Source organism: Macaca nemestrina, chromosome 15 (assembly GCF_043159975.1).
Source record: "Macaca nemestrina isolate mMacNem1 chromosome 15, mMacNem.hap1, whole genome shotgun sequence".
Classification (NCBI taxonomy): domain Eukaryota; kingdom Metazoa; phylum Chordata; class Mammalia; order Primates; family Cercopithecidae; genus Macaca; species Macaca nemestrina.
Genome location: NC_092139.1, coordinates 5,189,846 through 5,212,039, shown reverse-complemented (window position 1 = coordinate 5,212,039; position 22,194 = coordinate 5,189,846). Strand labels below are relative to the sequence as shown.

General features: G+C 49.2%; 1 protein-coding gene across 3 annotated transcripts in view; it reads left to right on the top strand.

Annotated features, from left to right (window-relative positions):
• Positions 1-414: 414 nt before the first annotated feature.
• The window catches only part of LOC105470567 (phosphatase and actin regulator 3), a 270,600-nt gene continuing 248,820 nt past the window's right edge, over positions 415-22,194 (top strand). Inside the window, exon 1 of one of the 3 annotated variants that reach the window (XM_011722670.2) lies at positions 415-528. In XM_011722670.2, coding sequence (XP_011720972.2) covers positions 420-528 — 109 coding nt within the window. In that variant the 5' untranslated portion in view covers positions 415-419. Of the gene's footprint in view, positions 529-2,165; positions 2,395-5,352; positions 5,374-22,194 lie in introns of those variants that run through there. The other 2 variants (XM_011722671.3, XM_011722675.3) reach the window with 2 other exon arrangements.

Here is a 22,194-nt window from a genome sequence, read left to right as displayed (position 1 = left end):
TCCAGACCCCGCTCAGTCTCGGCCCATCCCACTTCAGCCCCAGCCCATTTTACACACCAGACCACTGAGGCTCAGAGAGGCGAAGCGACTCGCCCGCCGCCCCACAGCGGCTCCAGCGCTGCTGCCTGTTTACAGCGCGGGGAACCAGTGGCTACACCTCCCGCCCGGCTGTCCCTTTAACGTTTCTAGGGCGTCCCTGGAAGGCCCCGGGCGCGGCGCTGAGGTCTCCACTCCCGCTCCCGCTCGCCCGGGCCAGGCTGCGGCTCCGGGCGGGTCAAGGTCACAGCGACGCCCCTCGGAGCCCCCGCCCGGCGGAGGGGCCGGCCTCGCGTGGCGGCGCCGCCCCCGGCCCTGGTCCCAGTCCCGCCCCGCCGGCGCCTCCCCGCGGCCCCCGCTCCGCTCCGCGGCCCTCCGGCGGGATGCGCGGCCGTGGCGGGGGGCGCGCCCGCTGTCCTGCGCCCCTGCGCTCGCTGCTGAGCGCCTTCGGGGCCCGGGACGCCGTTGCCACCGCCCGAGGCCCTGCGCAAGGTAAGCGCGCGCCGCGGGGAGGGAACGCGGGACGCGGGGACCGGGGTCCCGGTCGGGCACGAGGCGCTGGGGGACGACCCCTCCTGGACCCCTTGCCCTTGGCCGTTGCGGGTTGCCAGGATGCCCGCTGCGCCCCCAGCCACAGAGGGTCTCCGGCTTCCCAGCTGCAGCAAAGTCGCCAGAGTCTCTCCCGAAACAAGGGCAGTGCCCGCAGGCTCAGAAGTGCTGGCGTTGGGTTAGGCAGTCTGGGGTTTGGAATTCCCCTCTGCCAGTTGCAGGAGCCTGTGCGCATGGCATTTGACCTTAATGCGCCTCAGTTTCTGCATCTGTAAAATGGGGGTGATCCGATACCTGCGTCTTGGGGTCAGCAGTTGGGATCCTATGGACAGCGCTAGTCACTCAAGGGAGGGCTCTGTGCTTGTTCGCTCTTCTTCCCCAGGGAGGGCCATGGGCCTCCACCCATGTGGGTTGGCCCCTGGCCCCCTGCTGGGCAGACACCAGGCCCCGGAGAGGGTCCAGCTGCAGTTCAACCCATGGGGTCTAGGAAGAGGGGCCTGAGGAATCCAGAAAATGGCCAGGGCCCCAGCTGGGCCAGGAAAGAGGAGTTGAGGATGGGGAGGGGCCTCAGGCCTCCTGGCGACAAGGCTAGAGTGTTGCCTGTGCTCAGTGACCATGGGTGCATGAGTACCAGGTGTCCAGCAGGCAGAACCCAGAGTGGGGTGGAGGAGAGCTAGGTCAGTGTTTCCGCCCTTGGTGAGGATACCGGAGGCACTTATTACAGATTGTTCCAGGGGCCCCACCCAGGTCTGCCCCTTACAATCTCCTGGGAGAATCTGTGTTTTTAACCAAAGCACCAGGAAACTCTGGGATCAGGCCATTCGGGAAACTCTGGTTTAGATCCATCAGTGGTTCTTTTCAGTGCCTCGAAAACGGGTTGATCCTGCTTTCCCTTGAAGACATTTCTGGTTGTCACACCTGGGGGAACGCCACTGGCACCCAGTGGGCAGAAGTCAGGGACACTGCTAAGCATCCTGCACTGCCAGGAGCCCTCCTTCCCCTCAAGGCAATAATGGTGTAGTCCACAGACTAGTGCTGGGGTTGTTAAACCCTGAGATACAGGGATACGTGGAGTCACAAAGTCAAGAAGGGGGGACATGGGGATTTGGGGGACACTTGAGAGCCCACTATCTGCCAGGCCTTCTGTGGTGCCCTTGGAGAAGCTCATGGCAGAAGCTTAGCCCAGGCACAGAGGATGGGCAGCTGAATCCACTCATCAGGAATATTGAGCACCTACTGAGTGCCAGTCCCTGTGCTGAGTTCCCAGGGTGGAGTCAGGAAAGAGAGGGAGATGAGGCCCCTCTAGGGTGTCCCCCTCTAATGGGGCAGAAGTCCCTCCCCCAGTGCCTGCACAGAGTAGGTGCCCACGAGTGTCAGTGTCCTCCCCTACAGCATCCCTGTTTTTGGCAATGCATGAGTACTAAGCACAGCGAGTACTAAGCGTATTCTGGGTTGAGTACTAAGCGTATTCTGGGTTGGATTTTGGGAAAGGGCGTTCCCAGTCCTAACCTTCAGCAGCTTGGCAGCGTGTTCAGGGCCACCAGGAGCCCATGTTCTGCCTGCAGTAATTACGCAACTCCTCACCTGTTCCTTGTGCTCCTCAGTCGTTGGGCATTTTTAAAATAGTTCTGCGGCCTCTGTCTAGGCCTTGATGGATGGATGGCAGGGCTCAGCCACTGCTGACCCACTTTCCCCAAGGAGAAAACGGAATATTTTGTCAGTGGGTCAGCAAATGATTATTCATCATTGAAAATGCTTCAGACGCTGATCTAGATGCTGGGATGCTGCGGGAAGCAGGGAGGCCTCGAGGTGAGAATTCACTTGGTGGCACTGGGGAACAGGAGGGTGGTTGAGGCTGGAAGCCCATGAGCTAGGGGACTGGAAGGAGCTGAGTTTGGGAAGGTGGCCCATGGGCCTTGGCCTCCATCATAAGCCCCTAGGGGTTTTACATGTGCAACCTGAGGCCACTGGCAGGTTCTAGGCTGAGGAATTGCATGTCCTCAGTGTCTGAGAGAAAGCTCCTCGCGGCTGCTGTGTGGCTACAGGTTTATTTGGAGGTTGTGGCAGCAGGGGAGTTACCAGCTGCTTGGAGGACAGGATGGTACCTCAGAGATGGAGAAAGTGGGAAGCACTGGGGCATTTCAGTGGCAGGGCTGATAGGACCCGCTCATGACTTGGGTACCCTAAATCCAGGATGCCATGCAGGTCTGGGGTCTGAGCACCGGGTGGATGGTGGTGCTGTTTATGGAGGTGTGGAAGGCTTGGTGGGGGAGGAGGGAGACTGGTGGGGGGCTTCTGCAGTGCATTCCTTCACTTTCTGTGGAGAGGGGAGGTCTGGGAGAGGAAGCACGCATTCCGTACCGACCATGCTAATTTGGAGGGGCCGTGTACCCTGGGCCATTGCACGTCGGAGTCTGGAGCTTGGGTCGGTGGTTGGTCTGGAAGCTCCAATCTGAGATTCATCAGAACGGGACTGGCACTTAAAGGAGGTCACTTGGGAGGGGCTGAGGCAGAGGGAGTGGCTGGGTTCCTTGGTTTCAACATTGCATGTCAATGTTGAGTCAGATAGGACCCCAGTCCAAACGCCACGTTTTGGTTTGGAGCAAGGGTCCTGGTACCCAGGGAAGAACCAGGCTGTGTGCCTACAACTCTTTGGGCACTCTGATGCCAGACCTCGAGAAGGTCCCTTTGCCTTCGTTCCTTTTGGAACCAGGAGGATCTGTCCAGCTGCCACCTGAAGCTCGGCTTCCCTGATTTGTGTGGCTACTTCCTTGGAGCTTGCTTGGGAATCTTAACTCTCACCCTTAAAGGGGTAAAGTGCTATTTCTGGGGCCAGGGCTGCATTACTTTAGGAGCAAATTAACCACTCATTCTTCCAGACTTCGAAGTCTGATTTCGAAGCGCTGACTCGTAGTGGGTTATTTCTGCACTAAATGGGATTTTTTTTTTTTCCTATTAAACATTTTTTTGGAAGGGAAAGGCGTGATCGATGATATCATGACATGTCCCAGCTGATGCTCATTAAAAGTTGTGGCTTTAGGGGCTGCAAAAGACAGTTTGAAATTTAATGCCTTGTTTCCCTGGCTCAGCTCAGAGTTGGGGCTGGGCAAGGCTCCCTGAAGGCAATAACTCTGAAGACCCAGATTGGGTCTGGAGTTGCCCAATTCTTTTGAAATCTTAATGACAACCAGCTGGACTTAGCAGGCTTTTCTGGTAGCAAGTGACTGAAATGGACTAGACACACAGAAGCAAAGGGCCATCTGTTAATTCAGGAAACTGGGCGTCTGTAGCTCCAGCTAGCCTCTCCTTGTCTGTCCCGGACTCAGGCTGGGTCATGTCACTGACCCTTGAACCACTTACTGGAGTGAGGGAGTAGGGAGGACTGGACGGCTGAGACCTAGCTCACTGTATCCTCCAGTCCAGAAATGGAGCTGGCATCCCTGCCATAACCATCCTGAGACTTCCAGCAGGAAATCAGGAGGATCACAGAAGGAGATGGGTGCTGGGATCACAAACTCCAGCATGGCAGTGCAAGGCTCACCTGACCTGCAAAACCCGCCATGCATTGCAAGTCACCCTGCAGCCTTCAGTTTTCTTTCATGTGACCAGTGGGTGCTTGGAGGCAAAAGGCAGTGTCATGATGTCCTGGCAGCTTGAGAAGGCCCTGGGAGAGGTGTGACCCAGCTACACATCTTCCTTTCTCTCCTTTCCCCGCAGGGTGCTCAGGGCACACCTGTGAGAGCCAAGAACCTCCCCACAGCCAGTGGCCCCTCAAGTCTGCTTCTCCTTCACCTGCTCGGAATCTCACATTTTCTCACCACTTATCCCAAATCCCCACGCAGCTGTCACCCCATTACCAGACTGCTGTCTGCTGGTGAACTTTGCCGATGACCAAGCTGATTGCTCTGTTTTTGTTTGAAGGGAAAGGAGTGATCCCCAATCTTTCGAAATGGCCTAGGGCCGGGCGCAGTGGCTCACACCTGTAATCCCAGCACTTTGGGAGGCTGAGGTGGGCAGATCATGAGGTCAGGAGATCGAGACCATCCTGGCTAACATGGCGAAACCCCGTCTCTACTAAACATGCAAAAAAAATTAGCTGGGTGTGGTGGCGAGCGCCTGTAGTCCCGGCTACTTGGGAGGCTGAGGCAGGAGAATGGCATGAACCCAAGAGGCGGAATTTGCAGTGAGCTGAGATCGCACCACTGCACTCCAGGCTGGGTGACAGAGCGAGACTCCGTCTGAAAGATAAAAAAAAGCCTACCCTGTACTTGGGACTCCATAAATATTTTATTGGATGAATGAATAATGTGGTCTCCAACTCAGGGGATAAGTTTTTCTGGAAAAAAAATTACTCAAACACATACACGTATATATTTAATTACACTAGTACATCATGAATACATTCTCCAAGTGAGAAATTGAAAACATTGCAAATAAGGCTCAAATCCCTCTGGAACATGAATCCCCCCCACCCTTCGCCCTTCCCCAGGGAAGCCACTGTTACCATTCATGGCGTTTCCCACCAGACTTTCTTGACATAAGCGTGTGCTTTTTAAAGAAATGGCATCACACAGCACTTCTCGTTGTGAAGCTGTTTTCATTCTGCAGTGTGTCTTGGAGATTTATCTGGCTTCATAGGTTCTGTCTAATTGCTTTAGAATATTCCATGGCTGTTTTCGCCTTTCTGCTATCGATGGCCATGGAGGACCTTCTCAGATCCTGTCACAGGCTGTGCTGCAGGGGCCAACCTGCATGAGGCGCTGGACGCATCTGTACAAGCATTTCTCGGTAAGGCACATCCTAAGAATGGAACTCCTGGGGCTTAGGATGAATGCATTTTAAATTTAGCCTGCTATTGCCAGACTGTTTCCCACAGTGGCTGTGTCACTCCCAACAGCAGTGTCGGAGGTACCCGTTTCTCTCACCAGCACTTGATACATTCACATTCTGAAATTTTGCCAATCCTCCAGAGAAGTGAAAATTACATTGTTTAATTTGCATTGCCTTGATTGCTTGAGAGTTTTTCTTACGTGACTTGGCCATTTGGATTTCACTCTCTGAGCGTTGCCTCTTCATTCACTTTACCCTCTTTTTCCAGGGGTCATTCGTGTTTTTCCGAGTGGTTTGTGAGCACCGTTGATCTGGTCTGGAACTCGATCCTCCACCGGCTGCAAATATTCATGTCCTGTCTGTTATGTGTCTTTTCACTTTGTTTATGGTGTGCTTGGTTGAATAGAAGCTTTTAGTTCTGATGTGGTAAAATGTATCCAGCTTTTTCTTTGTTTTTGCTTTTTGTGTCTTAAGAAACCTTTTTCTGCCTCAAGTTTAGCGTGAACAGCTTTCCTCAGTGTAGCAGGGAGGGTCCTGGTTTTAGCTCTGAAAGTCCTGCACCCCGAGAAGTCCTCAGCCCGGGGCATACCAGGATGGCGACTCAAAAACACATCCCTCCACGTTTCCTTTTGAGTCTTGTATAGCTTTTTCTTTGCATTTATTTTTCTTATCTACTATAACATGTATAAATGAATAGTATGAGGTTGAATACAGGGTTTTAATAAGGATTACAGGAGTCACTGGGTTTAACCCAGGGATCTATTGATTCTGGTGGAGATTCCTAGCCCTGAGTGAGTTGAGTAGAGGGAGGAAAGGTGGTCTGGGGGTGGGGGCAGGTCCAGTCAATTTACTTTACCCCTGACTGTGAAGTGGACCGTGGCTTCCGAACCAAAACTCAGAGCAGGTTTTGGGCAAGAATTGGTCTGATCTGGTAGCCTACATGGTTTTGTTGATATGATTGACAACTGGCTTTCCCATCGTTGCTGTGAGTCCCAGGTTGACAATTTTCCAAGCAGGGATCAGCTGTGTGGAGCAATTTGGATGCTCCTTCTCGCAGCCTGGCTGCTTTCCCAGGGCCGGCCCCAGGAGGGAGGCTCCCTGCGTGCCCGCCTACACGAGCAGCCTCGGATTGACTCTCAACAAGCCTAGGGCGCTGGCTTTCCCAGAACCCTCCTCTGATTCGGGATTTATACCAGACTTCGGTAGCGGTTTATTTTAAGGAAAAACAGCAATACACATCCCTTGCATAGGACTCCTGGCCTGGGCCGGGGCTGGCTGGGATGTGGGGATGAGAAGACCGGGGGTCTGGCCTTCTCTGGGCTGGCCCGGGTCTGCGTCGTGGGTTTTGTGTTGGGCAGGGGGAGTTGCCCTTTGGACGCTGGTGACCTTGTGGCCTAGATTACCTGGAGCAATGTCGATTTTGTGTGATTATGGTATTTTCAGGAAACCTACTTAGGTGCACCAGTCACCAGGGAGGGTTCCCGCGTGGACCTGTGGAAGAGGCCTTTCCTGGAGGGAATTCAGCAGCTCTTGGGCCTCACACTGCGAAGTGGGCCAGACCGGGGGGCTCTCTATGGAAGGTTCCTGGGCCAGGCATTTTAGTCACAAACTGTGTGGGCCAAAGGAAACACAAGTGAGCGAGCGGGCAAGAAAGTGTCGTGTGGTGCCCCTGTGTGCAACAGGGCAGCCCTGACTCAGTGCCTCAGTGCCTTGGGTGGTGCTCTTGAGGACAAATGTGTGTGAACGTGCATGAGAGTATGAGGCTGTACATGAGTGCGCGTGCCTGTGTGTGCCTGATTGTGTGTGTATGCATGTGTGTGTGAGGCTGTGCAAGAGTGTGTATGTGCCTGTGTGTGAATGACTGTGTGTGAGGGTGTGAAGCTGTGATGAGTTCATATGCCTGTGTATGTTTGTATGTGTGTGTGAGGGTTGAAGCTGTGCAGGAGTGTGCGTACCTGTGTGTGTGTATGCGTTGTGTGAGGGTGTGAAGCTGTGCATGAGTGTGTGAAGGTGTGCATGAGTATTACGTGCACAAGTGTGTGCATGAGCAAGTGTGTGCATGCTTGTGTGCGTGCATGAGTGTATGTGTGCATGCGTGTGTGCGTGCATGAGTGTATGTGTGCATGCGTGTGTGTGTGCATGAGTGTATGTGTGCATGCATATATGGATGCTATCTCTCTCAACCTAGTGTGCCAGCTCAGCACAGCCCTGCCCTGACCAGAGGCTTAGGAGGTCCTCCAGCCCCCAGCCCTTAACTCTCCATCTAAGCCAGTCCTCCACCTTCACTCCCTGGCCTTCACCCGTGCTGCTCCTCCTGCCGGAAGGCTCCTGGCCTCCTGTGGAGTGTACCCATCTGTCAAGGCCCAGCAATGAGACCTCGTCTGTGAAACCTCTCACCCCCCATTCTGGGGTGATATTTCCCCCCTGTAAACTCTTACTGTCCAAATCTCTTCTTCATCTAAGGATACCAGTCAGATCGGATCGGCACCCCCACCCCCTCAGCAGCCTCATTTTAATGTAACCACCCCTTTAAAAAACGCCTTCTCCAAATATTGCATTCTGTGTCACTGGGGATCAAAACTTCAACATGTACATATTAGGGGGAATACAGTTCAGCCCCTGACAGCTGGGAGCTCGGCTAGGGCCATGAGCTGGGCCTCGGGTCCTTTCCACTCTGGCTTTTGCAGAGGCAGCGTGAGGTACAGAAGTGAGCAACCCACGAGAAACAGACTCAAGTTCTGTCACCGCTTCTGATCTGACTTTGGATCAGTCTCACTCCTGCCTCAGAGTCGGCCCTCCCTGACTCGGGCTGAGGTTGGCATGAACCCACCTCTCAGCGGGAGGCTGCAAAGCCACACTGCGAGAAGAACACATGAGGTTGGAGGTGGTGTTGTGGCCATTTTTGGGGAAAATCCCCAAAAATGTGACCGCATTAGGAGGGACCCTCAGATGCTTGTACCTGGTTTCTGGCAGATTTCGCCCCAGGCCCGTTTTTCTTTGCTGGGTGTGCTTTGCCTGCTGCTGCTATAAATCGCAGTTGTGAGTACAGCTGTAGCCGAGTCCTGTGAGTCCTCTAGTGAATCACTCAACCTGGGGGTGGTCATGGGGACCCTCAGCACAATAATCATCCTGTTCACTCTCTTGTTAATGATCCATCTTCTCCACCAAAGGTAAACCCAGGGCAGCAGTGACTGGCTCATTTTTGTGTGCAGAGCATGCACCCCATGCCTGGCACCTAGCAGGTGTGCTGTAAGCTCTGTGTCCAACGGAGAGCGTGATGGGGAGGCGATGGTGGGGAGGTGGGGTTGGTGGCAGGGAGGCCTCCTCTCCTCATCCCTGAGCAGAGGCCCTTCTTGCAGCTCACAGTAGTTTCTTCAAGTAGTGTCGCTCTGACATTGAGCTTTTCACTTCTCCCTAAAGGACAGCCATGTAGCAAAAAGAATCTCCTAATTTAGCAACATGATCTCTCTCAAGTTACAGGAAGTGGGCATGTGGCCTCTTTGCGTGAGTCTCTCAGCGGTGGAAGCTGGCTCTTCCTCCCGAAAACATGTCATATTTTTAGACCGTCTTGAATGATTTACACACCTTTTCTACAAGCAGACCTGGAGATGGGAATGTGCAGGCCTGCCTGGACGTCTTCTCCAATACCCACCCTGTGTGTTCGTGCTGTCGCCTGACAGGTGCCCTTGGTAGCCCTTCTTCATCCGAGCCTCCATCCAGGTGGCCTGCCCTGCTCTGTGGCCAATCTGCCTCCTGGAGGCCGGCACAGACTTCCTGCCTCCCGCACATTGCACATTTGGACCTAAGTTCATTGCCACTCACCCAGAGGGCAAACACTAAAAATAGACTCTCTTCACTGCATGAGGTTTCTAATACAAGCTAAGGACTGTGTCTCTCCACTTACGAGTGTCCGAAACAGCTGTATGAACTGCACATTATCCATTTTCCGTGACTAAATCCTCTTAACAACCCTAATTCACTCTAATTCCAGTAACCAAGACGCTCCTGCACTCGAGGCTTGGTGCATGTTTCGATTTTTATTTTAATGGCTTTGCTATCTGTGCCTTTTCCTATAATAATCCATGAGAAATCATGATAAATTAACTCCATTATTTTTTTACTGTTTGGTTAAACATTGCGATAATAAAAAATAAGGAAATATTCCTCTTATTTGTAGATTAATGTGATTTCTGACCTAGAGTATTGTGGTCACGGGTGACAGTGCAGAATGTTGTACACTGATCATTTGCGTTGTTTGCTTGGGAGTCACTGCAGTGGGCGATTGGAGAGCAGCCACCCTGCAGTCACTGTGCAGGGACAGTGATAGCCACACCAGCCAGGACCTGTCCTCAGTCCTGCTCACTCATTTACACATCTCTGTGGGAGGTGGGCTCTACCTGGTGTGACCCCATTTGACAGGTGAGGAAAACCAAGGTTGAAAGGGATGGAGTAACATGCCCAAGGTTATAGCTGGTGAGCTGAATTTGAGCCTGGACAGTCTGCTGGATTCTTGGTCGTTTTGTGATCATGTCTGTCATGAACCTGGATTTATATTATATCCCTTTGGTTCTGGAAAGAGTCTGACAGCAGGTCAATGCTTGTTGTTACTGCCTGCTTTGGAAGCCCTTAAAAGATGCCCCAACTCTGGCTGTCCCTGTGGGGTGCCTGTCTTGGAAATGAGCAGGCTGCTGACTGAAAAGAGCCTTTCTCTGCAGATGGGATGTGGTGCCCCACAGGTGGGACCCCGTGTGCCCTACAGGTGGACACGGGGGTGGTTCTCTCCACCTGTCCTCATCTGTGGCTTGTTCCCTTTGTTAGAGTCTTTAGTTGATGTTGGATATGAGCACACCTTTCTTCTGAGGATGGTCTAAGCAGGGTGGAGGAGATGCAGGTTACACAGAGGTAGAAAAAGGACCCTTGGGGCCAGGGGGCAGGTGTGGGGTGTCCCCAACTCTGCCCCGGGTCCCAGTGTGACCTTGTACATGTTCACCCTTTTCTGAGCCTAACTTTCCTGGTGGATGGAATGTGATTCCCAAACCAGTGTTCACAGCTGGACAGGAGGATCACAGGAGAGATGTCTATCGCTGCCAGAACAATTTACCACCAACTCAGCAGCTAAAGCAACACTGATTTATTGCTACACACAACCTGTGGGTCAGGGGTGCAGGTGGGCTTGCCTGCTTCCCTCTCTGGGTCTCCGCAGCGCTGTGCTCTTTGCCAGACACTCTGGGAGAGAATTCACTTCCTACTCATTCTGGTGGTTGTCAGAATTCAGTTCCTTGAGGCTGTAGGACTGAGGTGCCTGTTTTCTTGCTGGTTGTCCGCTGGAGCCAGAGCTGGGGCTAGGGCTGGGGTTGGGGCCCGGGTCAATTTGGTTCTCAGCTCTAGAGGCTGCTGCCTTCCCTGACTGATGTCCACCTTCAAGGCCAGCGAGGGTGGCTGAATCTTCTCAGTCTTCAAATCTCTCCTCCCTCCCTTCCACCTTGTCCACTCCTGCCTTCCCCTCTTCTTCCTAAGTGATTCCATGAGGCCCATCGGGTCTTCCAGGTTCATCTCCATATCTTCAGGTCTCCTGATTATAACCCTGATCCCAGCTGCAAAGGCCTTCACACTGGTGCCTACATTGTGTTTGATCAGGTCACCGGGGGTCAGGAGTCCTGAGGGAATGAATGGCTCTCAAATTCTGCTGTCCATACTGTGGGTACGTGGCTGAGGGCTGCTTGGAGGAACCTCACAGTGGCTGAGGGCTGCTTGGAGGAACCTCACAGTAAAACAACCTCTCACTTACACAGCACATAAACTCCTATGTGAAACTCTGATTTGTAGCACTAATAGTGCACAGGAAGTTTTTTCATTCATTATAGATTTAGCTGCAGGGGGCTTTTGATAAAAAGACTTGGTTGAATATTGTTAAAGTGAATATAGTTAAAACAGATCTGGGATCCGCCCCCTCACTCAGCATTTCTGTCACCCCTGTCCCAGTCCAGGCTGCCCCATCTCTCCCTGTCGGATGCAGCAGCCCCGCACCCCTGGTCCCCGGGGCCATCTCTGCTGTTGCCCACTTTATCCTCTATCTGGTGGCCCCAGTGCCCTTCCAGGAGAGGTCAATCTGCTCTCAGCTCTTCCTGGCTGGAGACCCTCCCAGGTTTCCTGTTTCTCCCAGGATAAAATCCATGCTTCCACTCATGCTGGGTCAAGTCCTGAGGTCAAAGGTCCAAAGGTCAAGCCCAAAGGTCAAGTCCTTTGAGTCCTGAGGCCTGTCCCCACCCTCAGCCTCCTGCCATCTCCCAGTACTGCCCCACCCCACACCCCTGGCTGCTTCTTAGCCCCTCCAACTGCCCTGTGCTTGCTAGTCTTGCCCCTACCACCCCCCACCCCCGTGGCCTGGCCCCCATGCCTGGCACAGGCCCTGTGCTCAGTGAATACTGGTTGAATGAGTGAGCACATGAATTGAGGAATGAGAGACTCAAATGATCAAATATAAAGCAGGGCCTGCATCTCAGGGACACTCCTCCCGCCTGGCGAGTCTGCGGTCTTCAGGCCCGTTGCCGAATGAAGGCTCTATTTCCCATCTTTGCTGTGAGTCCCAGGTTTCCATGGGAGCAGAACCTGCCTACCTTGTTCTAATGTCTGCACCTTCACTCCCAGCTGCTGATGGCCCTCCAGGGCCCATCCCCAGGAACAGGGAGGCTCCCTTTATGCCACAGTGTGTAGACTCACAGATCCCTCCCAAGTAGCAACTGAAAAGAACTAGCAGGGTCTGTGACCCCAAACTGCAGTCTGAAGTACCAGGTGTAATCTTTGTCGCATCCCAAGTTGTGCGACGGCAGAGCCCCCTGCCAAATAGAGAAGTGAATGTTATTCCCCCGTAGGCTTTGGAAAACCCTTGCACAATTATTAATATCTCAGAGTGAAGGCTGGTGAGGGCGCCAGAATTTAATTGCCTACATAATTGCTTTCCCCAAATGCGAAATCCCGATGGACCCACCAGCTTCAGTGTGCACATTGGTTTTAATGAATGGTGGGCGCCAAGAGAGATCACAGCTTCTGTGCAAACACAGACAGCCGTCACTATTTATAGGTTTGTACAGGTTGATTCTTGGGATCATCATTGCTACGGCTGTAGAACGTATGATCTATATTTAAAGCACTACCTGTAAGCCTAGTGCTATGGATTTTCTGTAATTTATAGCTCAGGCTACGAGGCTGCTTTTGAATTGTTACTCTGTAAAGTACTTAATCTAGAGTTGCTGCGATGGGGTGCTGGTGGCATGAATCTGCGCTGTGGTGAGTCCACAAGCTCCATGGACTCTGCTGGGAAAAGAAACAACTCTCTTAAGTATATAAATCCAGTAAACATAGGAAATGTACACATTGCATTGGCAGAAGGAGAACATGTTTGGGTGACAAAGGGCATTATTTAAACATGAACGATCTTCCTTTAAAGGTTAAAGAAGAAAACACCTAATAGTGTGTACAACAATGCTAATTCTAGAAGAGGGTTATAGATTTGCTCTTTTATTTATTATTAACATTCTAATTATATAAATATCTCATGAGCTCCTCCTCCTGGCTAAAATGAAAGCATTTTGAGTAGGGGCACAGGGAGCTCGGACAGTTGCCATCGTGGAGTCCAGGCCCTTCTCTCCACTTCTGTAGGCAGCTGTTTTACCACGGAGGACAGAGATGTCCAGAATATCCGCCCTGTGCTTCCGTAGTCATATGTATCTGTGGGAAATATATGGTACTGGTGAGCGTATATGCACCCATGTGTGCACGTGTGTGCGTGCGTATGATTGTGTTCACCATGAGTGATTATGGCAATGTTATGTTATTCTGTCGTGTACTAGCCCAAGAAATAAGAGCTCCAATGATGTTAGACTACAAAGATCTTTTGCGGTAAGAAGAAGCTGCTGAGTGGCATTCGCTAGTGTGGATATGCCATAGGGCAACCATTCTGCTGTGAGGGACAATTAGGTTGTTTCCACTTGATCGGCCTCATGCATACCTTCCTGTGTTTGGGGTTTCTCTGGAGTAGATGACAAGAACTGGATGAGCTGGGACAGGACATTTTCTATTTGGGCAGATGCAGCCAGTCGTCCTGGTTGCTGGTTTCAGTCCCACCCTGCATTTGTGGTGCCTGTTTCACCACCTCGTCACCAGCATTTGGTGTTAGACTTTCAACTTTGCCTGTTTGTTTATTCTTTCCTTCCTTGGGGACAGGGGATAGAGCCTGGTGGTTAAGAAGGAGGCCTGAGGGGACAGACCCATGCCAACCCTCCTGCTTCCTGGATCCGTGGCCTCCAGGAGCTCTACTGGTTCCTGTCTTAGACTTTTTGGGCTGCAACAACAAAATATCTTAGATGAATAATTTAGAAACAGCAGAAGTTTATTGCTCACTGTTCTGCAGGCTGTGAAGTCCAAGATCAAGGTGCCGGCAGATTTGCTGTCCGGTGAGTGCCGGTTCCTCAGAGATGGTTCCTTGCTGCTACATCCTCACAAGAGAAAGATGTACACAGGGCTGCCTGGACCCTCTTTTATAAAGCACTCATCATTGATGAGGGTGGGGTCCTCATGACCTAATCACCGTCATCTCTGAGCGCTGCGCTGTCCTGTGCAGGACCCATGTCCCGTATGTGGCTGTTGAAATTTATTTTAATGTTAAATGAACTAAAATGAAATGAAATGAAAAATTCAGGTCCTCTGCAGCACGCACCACATTTTAAGCACTCTCAACACTTGTGGCTTCCATGATGAGCAGTGCCACACACGGCATCTTCATTCTCGTAGAACATTCTAGTGTATAGTGCAGTGCCCGGGATGAGGCAGCCTCCCCAGCAACTTGCACCAGCCCCAGCCTGCCCTTGACAGGGCTCTGGCCATTCTTGTCCCTCGCATGGACACATCTCATCCTCTCCGAAGGCCCCTGCTCCTCCCTCCAGGCTGAGCCATCGCAGTCCCTCCCACAGGGCCCCAGTGCTTCAGTTCCCCACTTCTAGTGGCTCCCGTCAGCATCCACTTCACAGGTCTCCACCCGGGCAAGGCTCCTCACTCATCTCCCTGCACCGGCTCTGGTCTTGGCCTCCACATCTTCCTGAGTGACACCATGCGGGGAACTTGATGGGTATTTTAGGGTACAGATGAGGAAGCTGAGGCCTCAGGAAGACCGCTGCAGTGTTTTTGGGTAAAGTGGACCAGGGACCACATTGGGGCACCAGCAACTCCAGCTCCTTATCACGGGAGCCAGGGTGAATTCCTTTCTTTAGGGGATTCTGCCTTCTTTTTCCCACAGTGCAGTGCCGTTGGGGGAGAGCTCATGGCTGATCTCACCCATTGAGACCCATTGAGATCCACTGTGACTCCATTTCTGCAAAGCTCTCCAGACCCTTCGCCCATGGCGTCAGGAGAACTGTGAATGTTAAAGGGCTGAGGGTGTCACTGCAGAAACCATGTGGCTCCCTGCAGCAGGGCCAAGGCCTCTGTTACTTTATTTTGTGTTGTTTTTCTATAAAGTGATAGATGTATATGGTAAAAATATAAATAATACAGTAGGATATATGGCAAAAATCAGCTTCTCTTGCCCCTCAACTCTCCAGGCCTCTGGGTCTTCTCTGGCTGCTCCCAGAGAAGTGCTGTCGCTCTAAAAAGTCACCAGTGTTGCCTCTGAATCCTTCTGGAAGGTCTACACAAAACTTTTGTGCACGGCTTTTGAAACACACACACACAGACACAACATTCCCATTCTGTGTATGCTCCCGCACACCTTGATAGTTCTTATAACAGTATATCACAGCAGTTGCTGTATATGAGCCTACAAATGTCTTCCAAGCAGATCCCATCTCAGGGCCTTTGTGTGTTCTGTTCCCCATGCCTGGCATGCCCTTTCCTTAGAGAGCCCTGTGCCTAGGGTTGATTCCCTTATTCCGCTCAAGCCTTTGCACCAGTATTTCTAAACCACGACCCTTGTTTCTTTCTAAGACCAGTGTTAGGTTCACAGCAGAACCGAGAGGAAGGAACAGTGATACTCCATAGACCCCTGTGCCCACATGCATAGCCCCACACATTATCAACATCCCCCACCAGAGCACCTACATGGACTCAGGAACATCACCCGCAGTCCATGGTTACATTAGGGTGTGTTCTTGGTGATGTACATTCACTCATTCTTTAGACCAGTTTGTTCATTTTTTTAAGACAAAATCAGTCAATTTTCAGACAAATTTATAATGACACCTACCCCTCATTATAGTATCATACAGATACTGCCCTAAAACTCCTCTGTGCTCTGCCTATTCATTCCTCTCTTCCTTCTCTGCAACCCCTGGCATCCACTCATCTTTTTGTTGTCTCCATAATCTTGCCTTTTTCAAGAATAGCATAGAGTGGGAATCATACAGTGTGTGGCCTTTTCGGATCGGCTTCTGAATGTGCATTGACATTTCCTCCATATCATTTCATGGCTTTATATCTCATTTTTTTTGTACTGAATAATATTCCAATGTCTGGATCTACCATAGTTTGTCTACTCACCTGCTGAAGGACATCTTGGTTGCTTCCAAATTTTGACAATTATGAATAACGTTGCTATAAAAAAATTCATGTACAGGTTTTTGTGTAGATATGAGTTCTCGACTTCTTTGTGTAAATACCAAGGAAGGTGATTTCTGGATCGGGTGGTAAGAGGATTTTTAGTTTTGTAGGAAACCACCAAGCTGTCTTCCAAAGTAGCTGCACCATTTGGTATTCTCAGGAGCAGTGAATGTGAATGAGAGTTCCTGTTGCTCCACATTCTCGCCAGCATTTGGTATTGTCAGTATTCTGGATTTTGGCCATTCCGATGGGTGTGTAATGGTCTCTTGTTGTGGTTTCAGTTTGCGTTTCTCTAATGGCATAAGGTTTGAAGCATCTTCTCATGTACTATTTAGCATCTGTAGGTTATTTTGGTGAGATGGTCTATTCAGGCTTTTGGCCCATTTTTAAATCAAATTTTTCATTCTCTTGTTGAGTTTCAAGAATTCTATGTATATTTTGGATAACAGTCCTTTATTAGGTATGTCTTTTACAGATATTTTCTCCCAGTCTTCAGCTTCTCTTTTCAATCTCTTGACAGTGCCTGTACAAAGTAGACTTTTTTTTATTTTAATGAAGTCCAGTATATAAATTCTTTCTTTCAAGGATGATGCCATAATATTGTATCTAAAAGGTCCTCACAAAACATAAGGTTTTCTAGACTTTTCTCCTATGTTACCTTCTAGGAGTTTTACATTTTTTTGTTTTACATTTAGTTCTATGATATATTTTGAATTAATTTTTGTGAAGGGTATAAGGCCTATGTCTAGATTCAGTTATTTTTTGCATGTGGATGTCCACCTGTTTGAGAACATTTGTTGAAAAGACTTTCTTTTCTCCATTATATCATCTTGGATCCTTTGTCAAAAATCAGTTGACTATATTTACGTGGATCAATTCCTGAGCTCCCTATTCAGTTCCACTGATTTATTTGTCTGTTTTTCTGCCGATATCACACTGTCTTGATTAATGTAGCTTTATAGTAAGTCTTAAAGTCAGGAATGCCAGTCCTCCAACTTTGTTCTTCTCCTTCAACAATGTGTTGGGTATTCTAGGCCTTTTGCCTCTCCATATAAACCTTAGGTTCAGTTTGTGAATAGTCACAACTGATTTTGACTGAGATTGCATTGAATTTATGGATCAAATAGAGAAGAACTGACATCTTGACAGTATTGAGCAGACTTCCCATCCATGAACATGGATTCTCTCCCCACTTATTTGGTTCTTTGATTTCTTTCATCACAGTTTTGTAATTTTCCTCAAATCTTATACATATTTTGTTAGATGTATACCTAGGTATTTTATTTTTGGGGGTGACTTGCTCATTGCTGGTTTATAGAAAGAGATTAACTTCTGTATGTTATCCTTGTATCTTACAACCTTGCTATAATAATTTATTAGTTTCACGGGGCTTTTTGGTAGAGTTTTTTCTTTTTTTAATTTTCTACATAGATTTTCATGTCATTTGTGAACAAAGACAGTTTTATTTCTTCCTTCCTAATCTAGGTACTTTTTTTTTTCCTTTTCCTGTCTTATGGCATTAGTTGAACTTGAACAATGTTGAACAGACACACAATGTTGAATACCTGTCTGAGTTTTGTCAGATTGTGTCTTTCAAGCAGTTGGGTCATTTCATCTAGGCCGTCAAATTTGTGGACATAGAATTGTTCAGAGTATTCCGTCATTATCCTTTTAATGTTCATGGGATCTGCAATGTGTGTTCCCTCTTTCATTTCTGATATTAGTAACTTGTGTCCTCTCACTTATGTTCTAGTCTAGCTACAGACTTAACAATTTTATTGATTTTTTTCAAAGTATCAGTTTTTGGTTTCATTGATTTTCTTTATTGATTTTCTATTTTGAATTTCATTGATTTATGCTCTAATTTTTATTATTTTTGTATCTCCTTGCTTTGGATTTAATTTGCTCTTCTTTTTCTAGTTTACTAAGGTAGAACCTTAGATAACCGATTTTAGATCTTTTTCTTTTCTAGTATATACATTCAATGTTACAAATTTCACTCTAAACATTGCTCTCACTGCACTCACAAATTTTCATAAGTTGTATTTTATTTTTGTTTAGTCCAAAATATTTTTAAATTTCATTCGAGATTTCTTCTTTAACCTGTGTGGCGCATGAGGTGTGTTGTTCAATCTCCATGTTTTGAGATTTTCCAGTTATCTTTTTGTTATTGATTTCTAGTTTAATTTCACTGTGGCCCGAGAGCAGATACTGTGTGATTTCTTTTACATTTATTAACGTGCCGGGCATGGTGGCTCACACCTGTAATACCAGCACTTTGGGAGACCAAGGCGGGCAGATCACGAGGTCAGGAGTTCGAGACCAGCCTGTCCAATATGGTGAAACCCCGTCTCTACTGAAAAAATACAAAACTTACTGGTCGTGGTGGTAGGCGCCTGTAGTCCCAGCTACTCAGGTGGTTGAGGCAGGAGAATGGCTTGAACCTGGGAGGCGGAGGTTGCAGTGAGCTGAGATCATGCCACCGCACTCCACCCTCTCAAAAATAAAAATAATAAATTTGTTAATGCGAATTTTGTGTCCCAGAATGTGGTCTATCCTGGTGAATATTTCATGTGAGCTTGAGAAGAATGGGTATTCCACTGTTGTTGGGTGAAGTGGTTTATAGATGTCTGTTACATCCAGGTGATTGATGGTGCTGTTGAGTTCAACTCTGTCGTTACTGATTTTCTGCTTGTGGGTCTGTTCGTTTATGATAGAGGGGTGTTGCCATCAACAACTTTAATCATGCATTCATCTATTTTTTTCTTTGAAGTTCTGTCAATTTTTGCCTCATGGATTTTGACGTCTGTCATTAGGTGCGTACATGTTAAGGATTGTTTTGTCTTTTTGGAGAATTGACTCCTTTATCATTATGTAATGCCTTTTGTTGTCCCTGGTAGCTTCTCTTGCCCTGAAGTCTGCTCTGCCTTTCTTCTTTACTTTACTTTTAATTTTTACTCTTAATTGTAAGATTCATGTTGAAAAGTGCACATACCATAAGCATTCATCTTGATGAATTTTCACCAAGTGAACACACCTCTGTAGGCAGAACCCAGTTCAAGAAACAGAACATAACCTGGATCCCAGAGCCCCCTGTGTCCCCTCTTAACAAAATCCCTCCTCCATGGGTAGCTATTCTCTGCAGTCTAACACCATCAAGTAGTGTTGTCTGGTTTTTATTTTTCTTTGTTTTCTTTTTTCAGACAGAGCTCACTCTGTTGCCCAGGCTGGAGTGCAGTGGCATGATCTTGGCTCACTGCAACCTCTACCTCCTAGATTCAAGCGATTCTCCTGGCTCAGTCTCCTGAGTAATTGGGACTACAGGCACACAGTACCATGCCTGGCTAATTTTTTTGTGTGTATATTTTTAGTGGAGACAGGGTTTCACCATGTTGACCAGGCTGGTCTTGAACTTCGGACCTCAAGAGATCTGTCCACCTTGGCCTTCCAAAGTGCTGGGTTACAGGCAGGAGCCACCATGCCTGGCCCTGGTGTTGAACCTTCTGTAAATGGAGTAAAATAGAGCATAGTCTTCTTTAATGGAATATTGTGATACCCAGGTTTTTGTCTGGTTAATTTCACTGTTGTATGGTATTTCATTTTGTGAATATAGTACACTTTAATGCCTGTTCAAATTCTTAGGTTAAAAATTTCAAAAACGTTTTATTGTCTGATAATTATCTTTGATTTGGATGAGTTATTCTGCATGTGACACCTCTGGACACCGGCATGCATAGTTTGTGCATCTGCTGAGCAAATTCCTCTGTGTCCTTCCGAGGTCTGCACAGCAGGGTGGTGGTGTATTTTTGCATCTGTTTTGTGTACTGCTTGATTGCCAGTGCCTGGTGCATAGCAGATACTCAACAAATATAGGTCACGTGCAGGTACCAATGCAAGGCCATTTCCTGGAGCTTCCCTGAGCTTCCCAGCCTGGCCAGTGGCTCTACACACTCCTACCTCTCCATGCTGTGATGGTGTCGGGCATGCCTTACCCCTTCACCATGCAGACTGGGCCAGGCCATCCTGTGCCTGGCAGCACACAGGACAGGACCTGGCGTGGTTTCAGTGTTTGGTCCATGTTTGTTGAGCAAATGTCTGCTTTGTAAGCCAGGGTTGCTGGTAGAGATTTTGGTGGGTTAGGGAGGCCAGAGGGATAAGCTGGAGCTGGTGTTATGGAAAGAATGTAGGAGTCCTTTTCTGTCCTGTTGCTAACCCTTGTTAAATACCCTATCTGAGCCGCAACTTCATTGTTTGTAAAAAGAGGATGATTAGTCCAGCCTCACAAGATTATAAATCAATGCATGCGAGGTCCTTGGTAAGCTCTAGGCTCTACAAAAATGCTGTCATCAGTAATCTTGTTACCTCCTCCTCTTCCTTTCATACTTCCTCCTCCTTTTTCATCATCGTAAGTGACTTTTCAGGGAACCCAGCATAAGCATGAGGTTCTTGCTTGTGTGAGTTGGGGTATATTTGATGCAATAACAGACTGAGCTCTGGAGCTGATGACATGGGATCCAGTCCTGGCTTTGCAGGTTTGTGACCTGGGGCAAGTACTTAAGAACTTTGCCTCTCATTTTTCTCATTTGCTAAATGGGACAATCACAGTTCTACCTGATTTGGGTAGTTTCAGCATTAGCCAAGTCAATCATTGTAAAGTTTTTAGGACAATGACTGGCACATGGTAAGAGCTAAGTGTTAAGTAAATGAAAACCCAACCATCAGAGGCCTGTGCCAGCAGGATGTTTGGTCCCTTTACAAGAGATCAGGGAGGAGACGGGTGAAGGTCTTCCTCTGCTGTTAGCGTTTCATCCTCGTGTGTGTCACTACAGGGTCACAGGCTGGCTGCTGCAGTTCCAGGCCCCACAGGGCACTCCAGGGCAGGAAGCAGGAATGCAGTCAGGACTGCAAACTGCACCTGCAATGGTGACAAATGCCTTTTCTGTAAGTGGCTCTCTCTGTCTATCAGCAGTCTTTCCCAGAGGCCTCAGAAGCCTGTTCTTCTGCTTTCATTAGCTAGAGTCAGAGCATGCAGTGTCTGTCACTGCATGGGGGGACCCAGGATGGAGGAAAAGTCGCCTGGATGGAGGTCTACAGCTGTGTGCTGTCAACATACAAGGTGGGTCAGTGGCCCATGACACAAGAGTGCAGGGGCCAGTGCGGCTGCTTTCCGCCTTCCCTGTCAAAAGCCTCCCAGCGCTGGGTGGTGTTTCTCTGCTCCGGGTTCTGTCTTCTATTTCTGCTGCCTCATAGGCTCCTCTCCCAGTCACCTGGATGTGCTGGGGGCACAGAAGGAGAATATCAAAGGGCAGATGGTCTCGCACAAGGAACTTTTTGTTTTGCTAATGGTGAAAGCATATTGAGGGCTTCTGTGTGCTGTGGCAAATGCCCAAACCCTGTAAGGTAGGTTCTCTTCTTCTCACTTACACCCCGAGGCTCAGCGCGGCCGCACAGTCAGAAAATGTTGGGACCCGATCTTGTGCCTGGCTCTGTGGCTCCTGCTCTAGACAGCTTGAGTGGACTTGATCCTAAGGAGGGCTGGGCACATCTCCAGGAAGCCATGGGATGCCCACACCACATTTTTTGAGGGCAACTCTGGCTGCCAATGCCTTTCAGGGCAGAAGCCAGGAATGGCAAAATCAGGGATTTGGTTCTAGAAGAGCTGGGTGTGTTGTTTTTAAAAAGGCTTGCTTGGCATTGCATTGAGCACCACTCTGGGTAGTCTATGGTCACAGCTCTAGGTAGAGAGTCCCTCAAGGATGTGGTCAAAGGTGCAGGAAGTGAAATTCAAGGTTATGTCATCAAGCCGGGTCCAAGGACCATTCCCACCCGCCACTACTTCAGGTGTTGTTTTCCCAGGTGCCCAGCAGAGGGCGCAGCTGCCCACCTAACGAACCTGGCCTCTGGCAGCGTGGTTGTTTTGCCTTCATCTTTTCTTGGGTCCTGAAACTCCCACACTGGTGTTTTGCCTTCTTGTTTCTCTTTAGATGGTTCCCTATGAGTTTAGCCTGAGATGGTGGCTTGAGCAGTTCTTCTTAAGCATTTGAAGTTTGCTGAATGAGTTATTTTTACATTAAGGGTGAAGAAGAGTTCCCTGGAGCCCCAGAGAAGAAACCAGATTGTCCTGGGGGACTGAGGCAGCAGAGGGAGGGTGAGCCCCTCAGTCCCACAAAGCCTGGAGCCAGCTTGGAC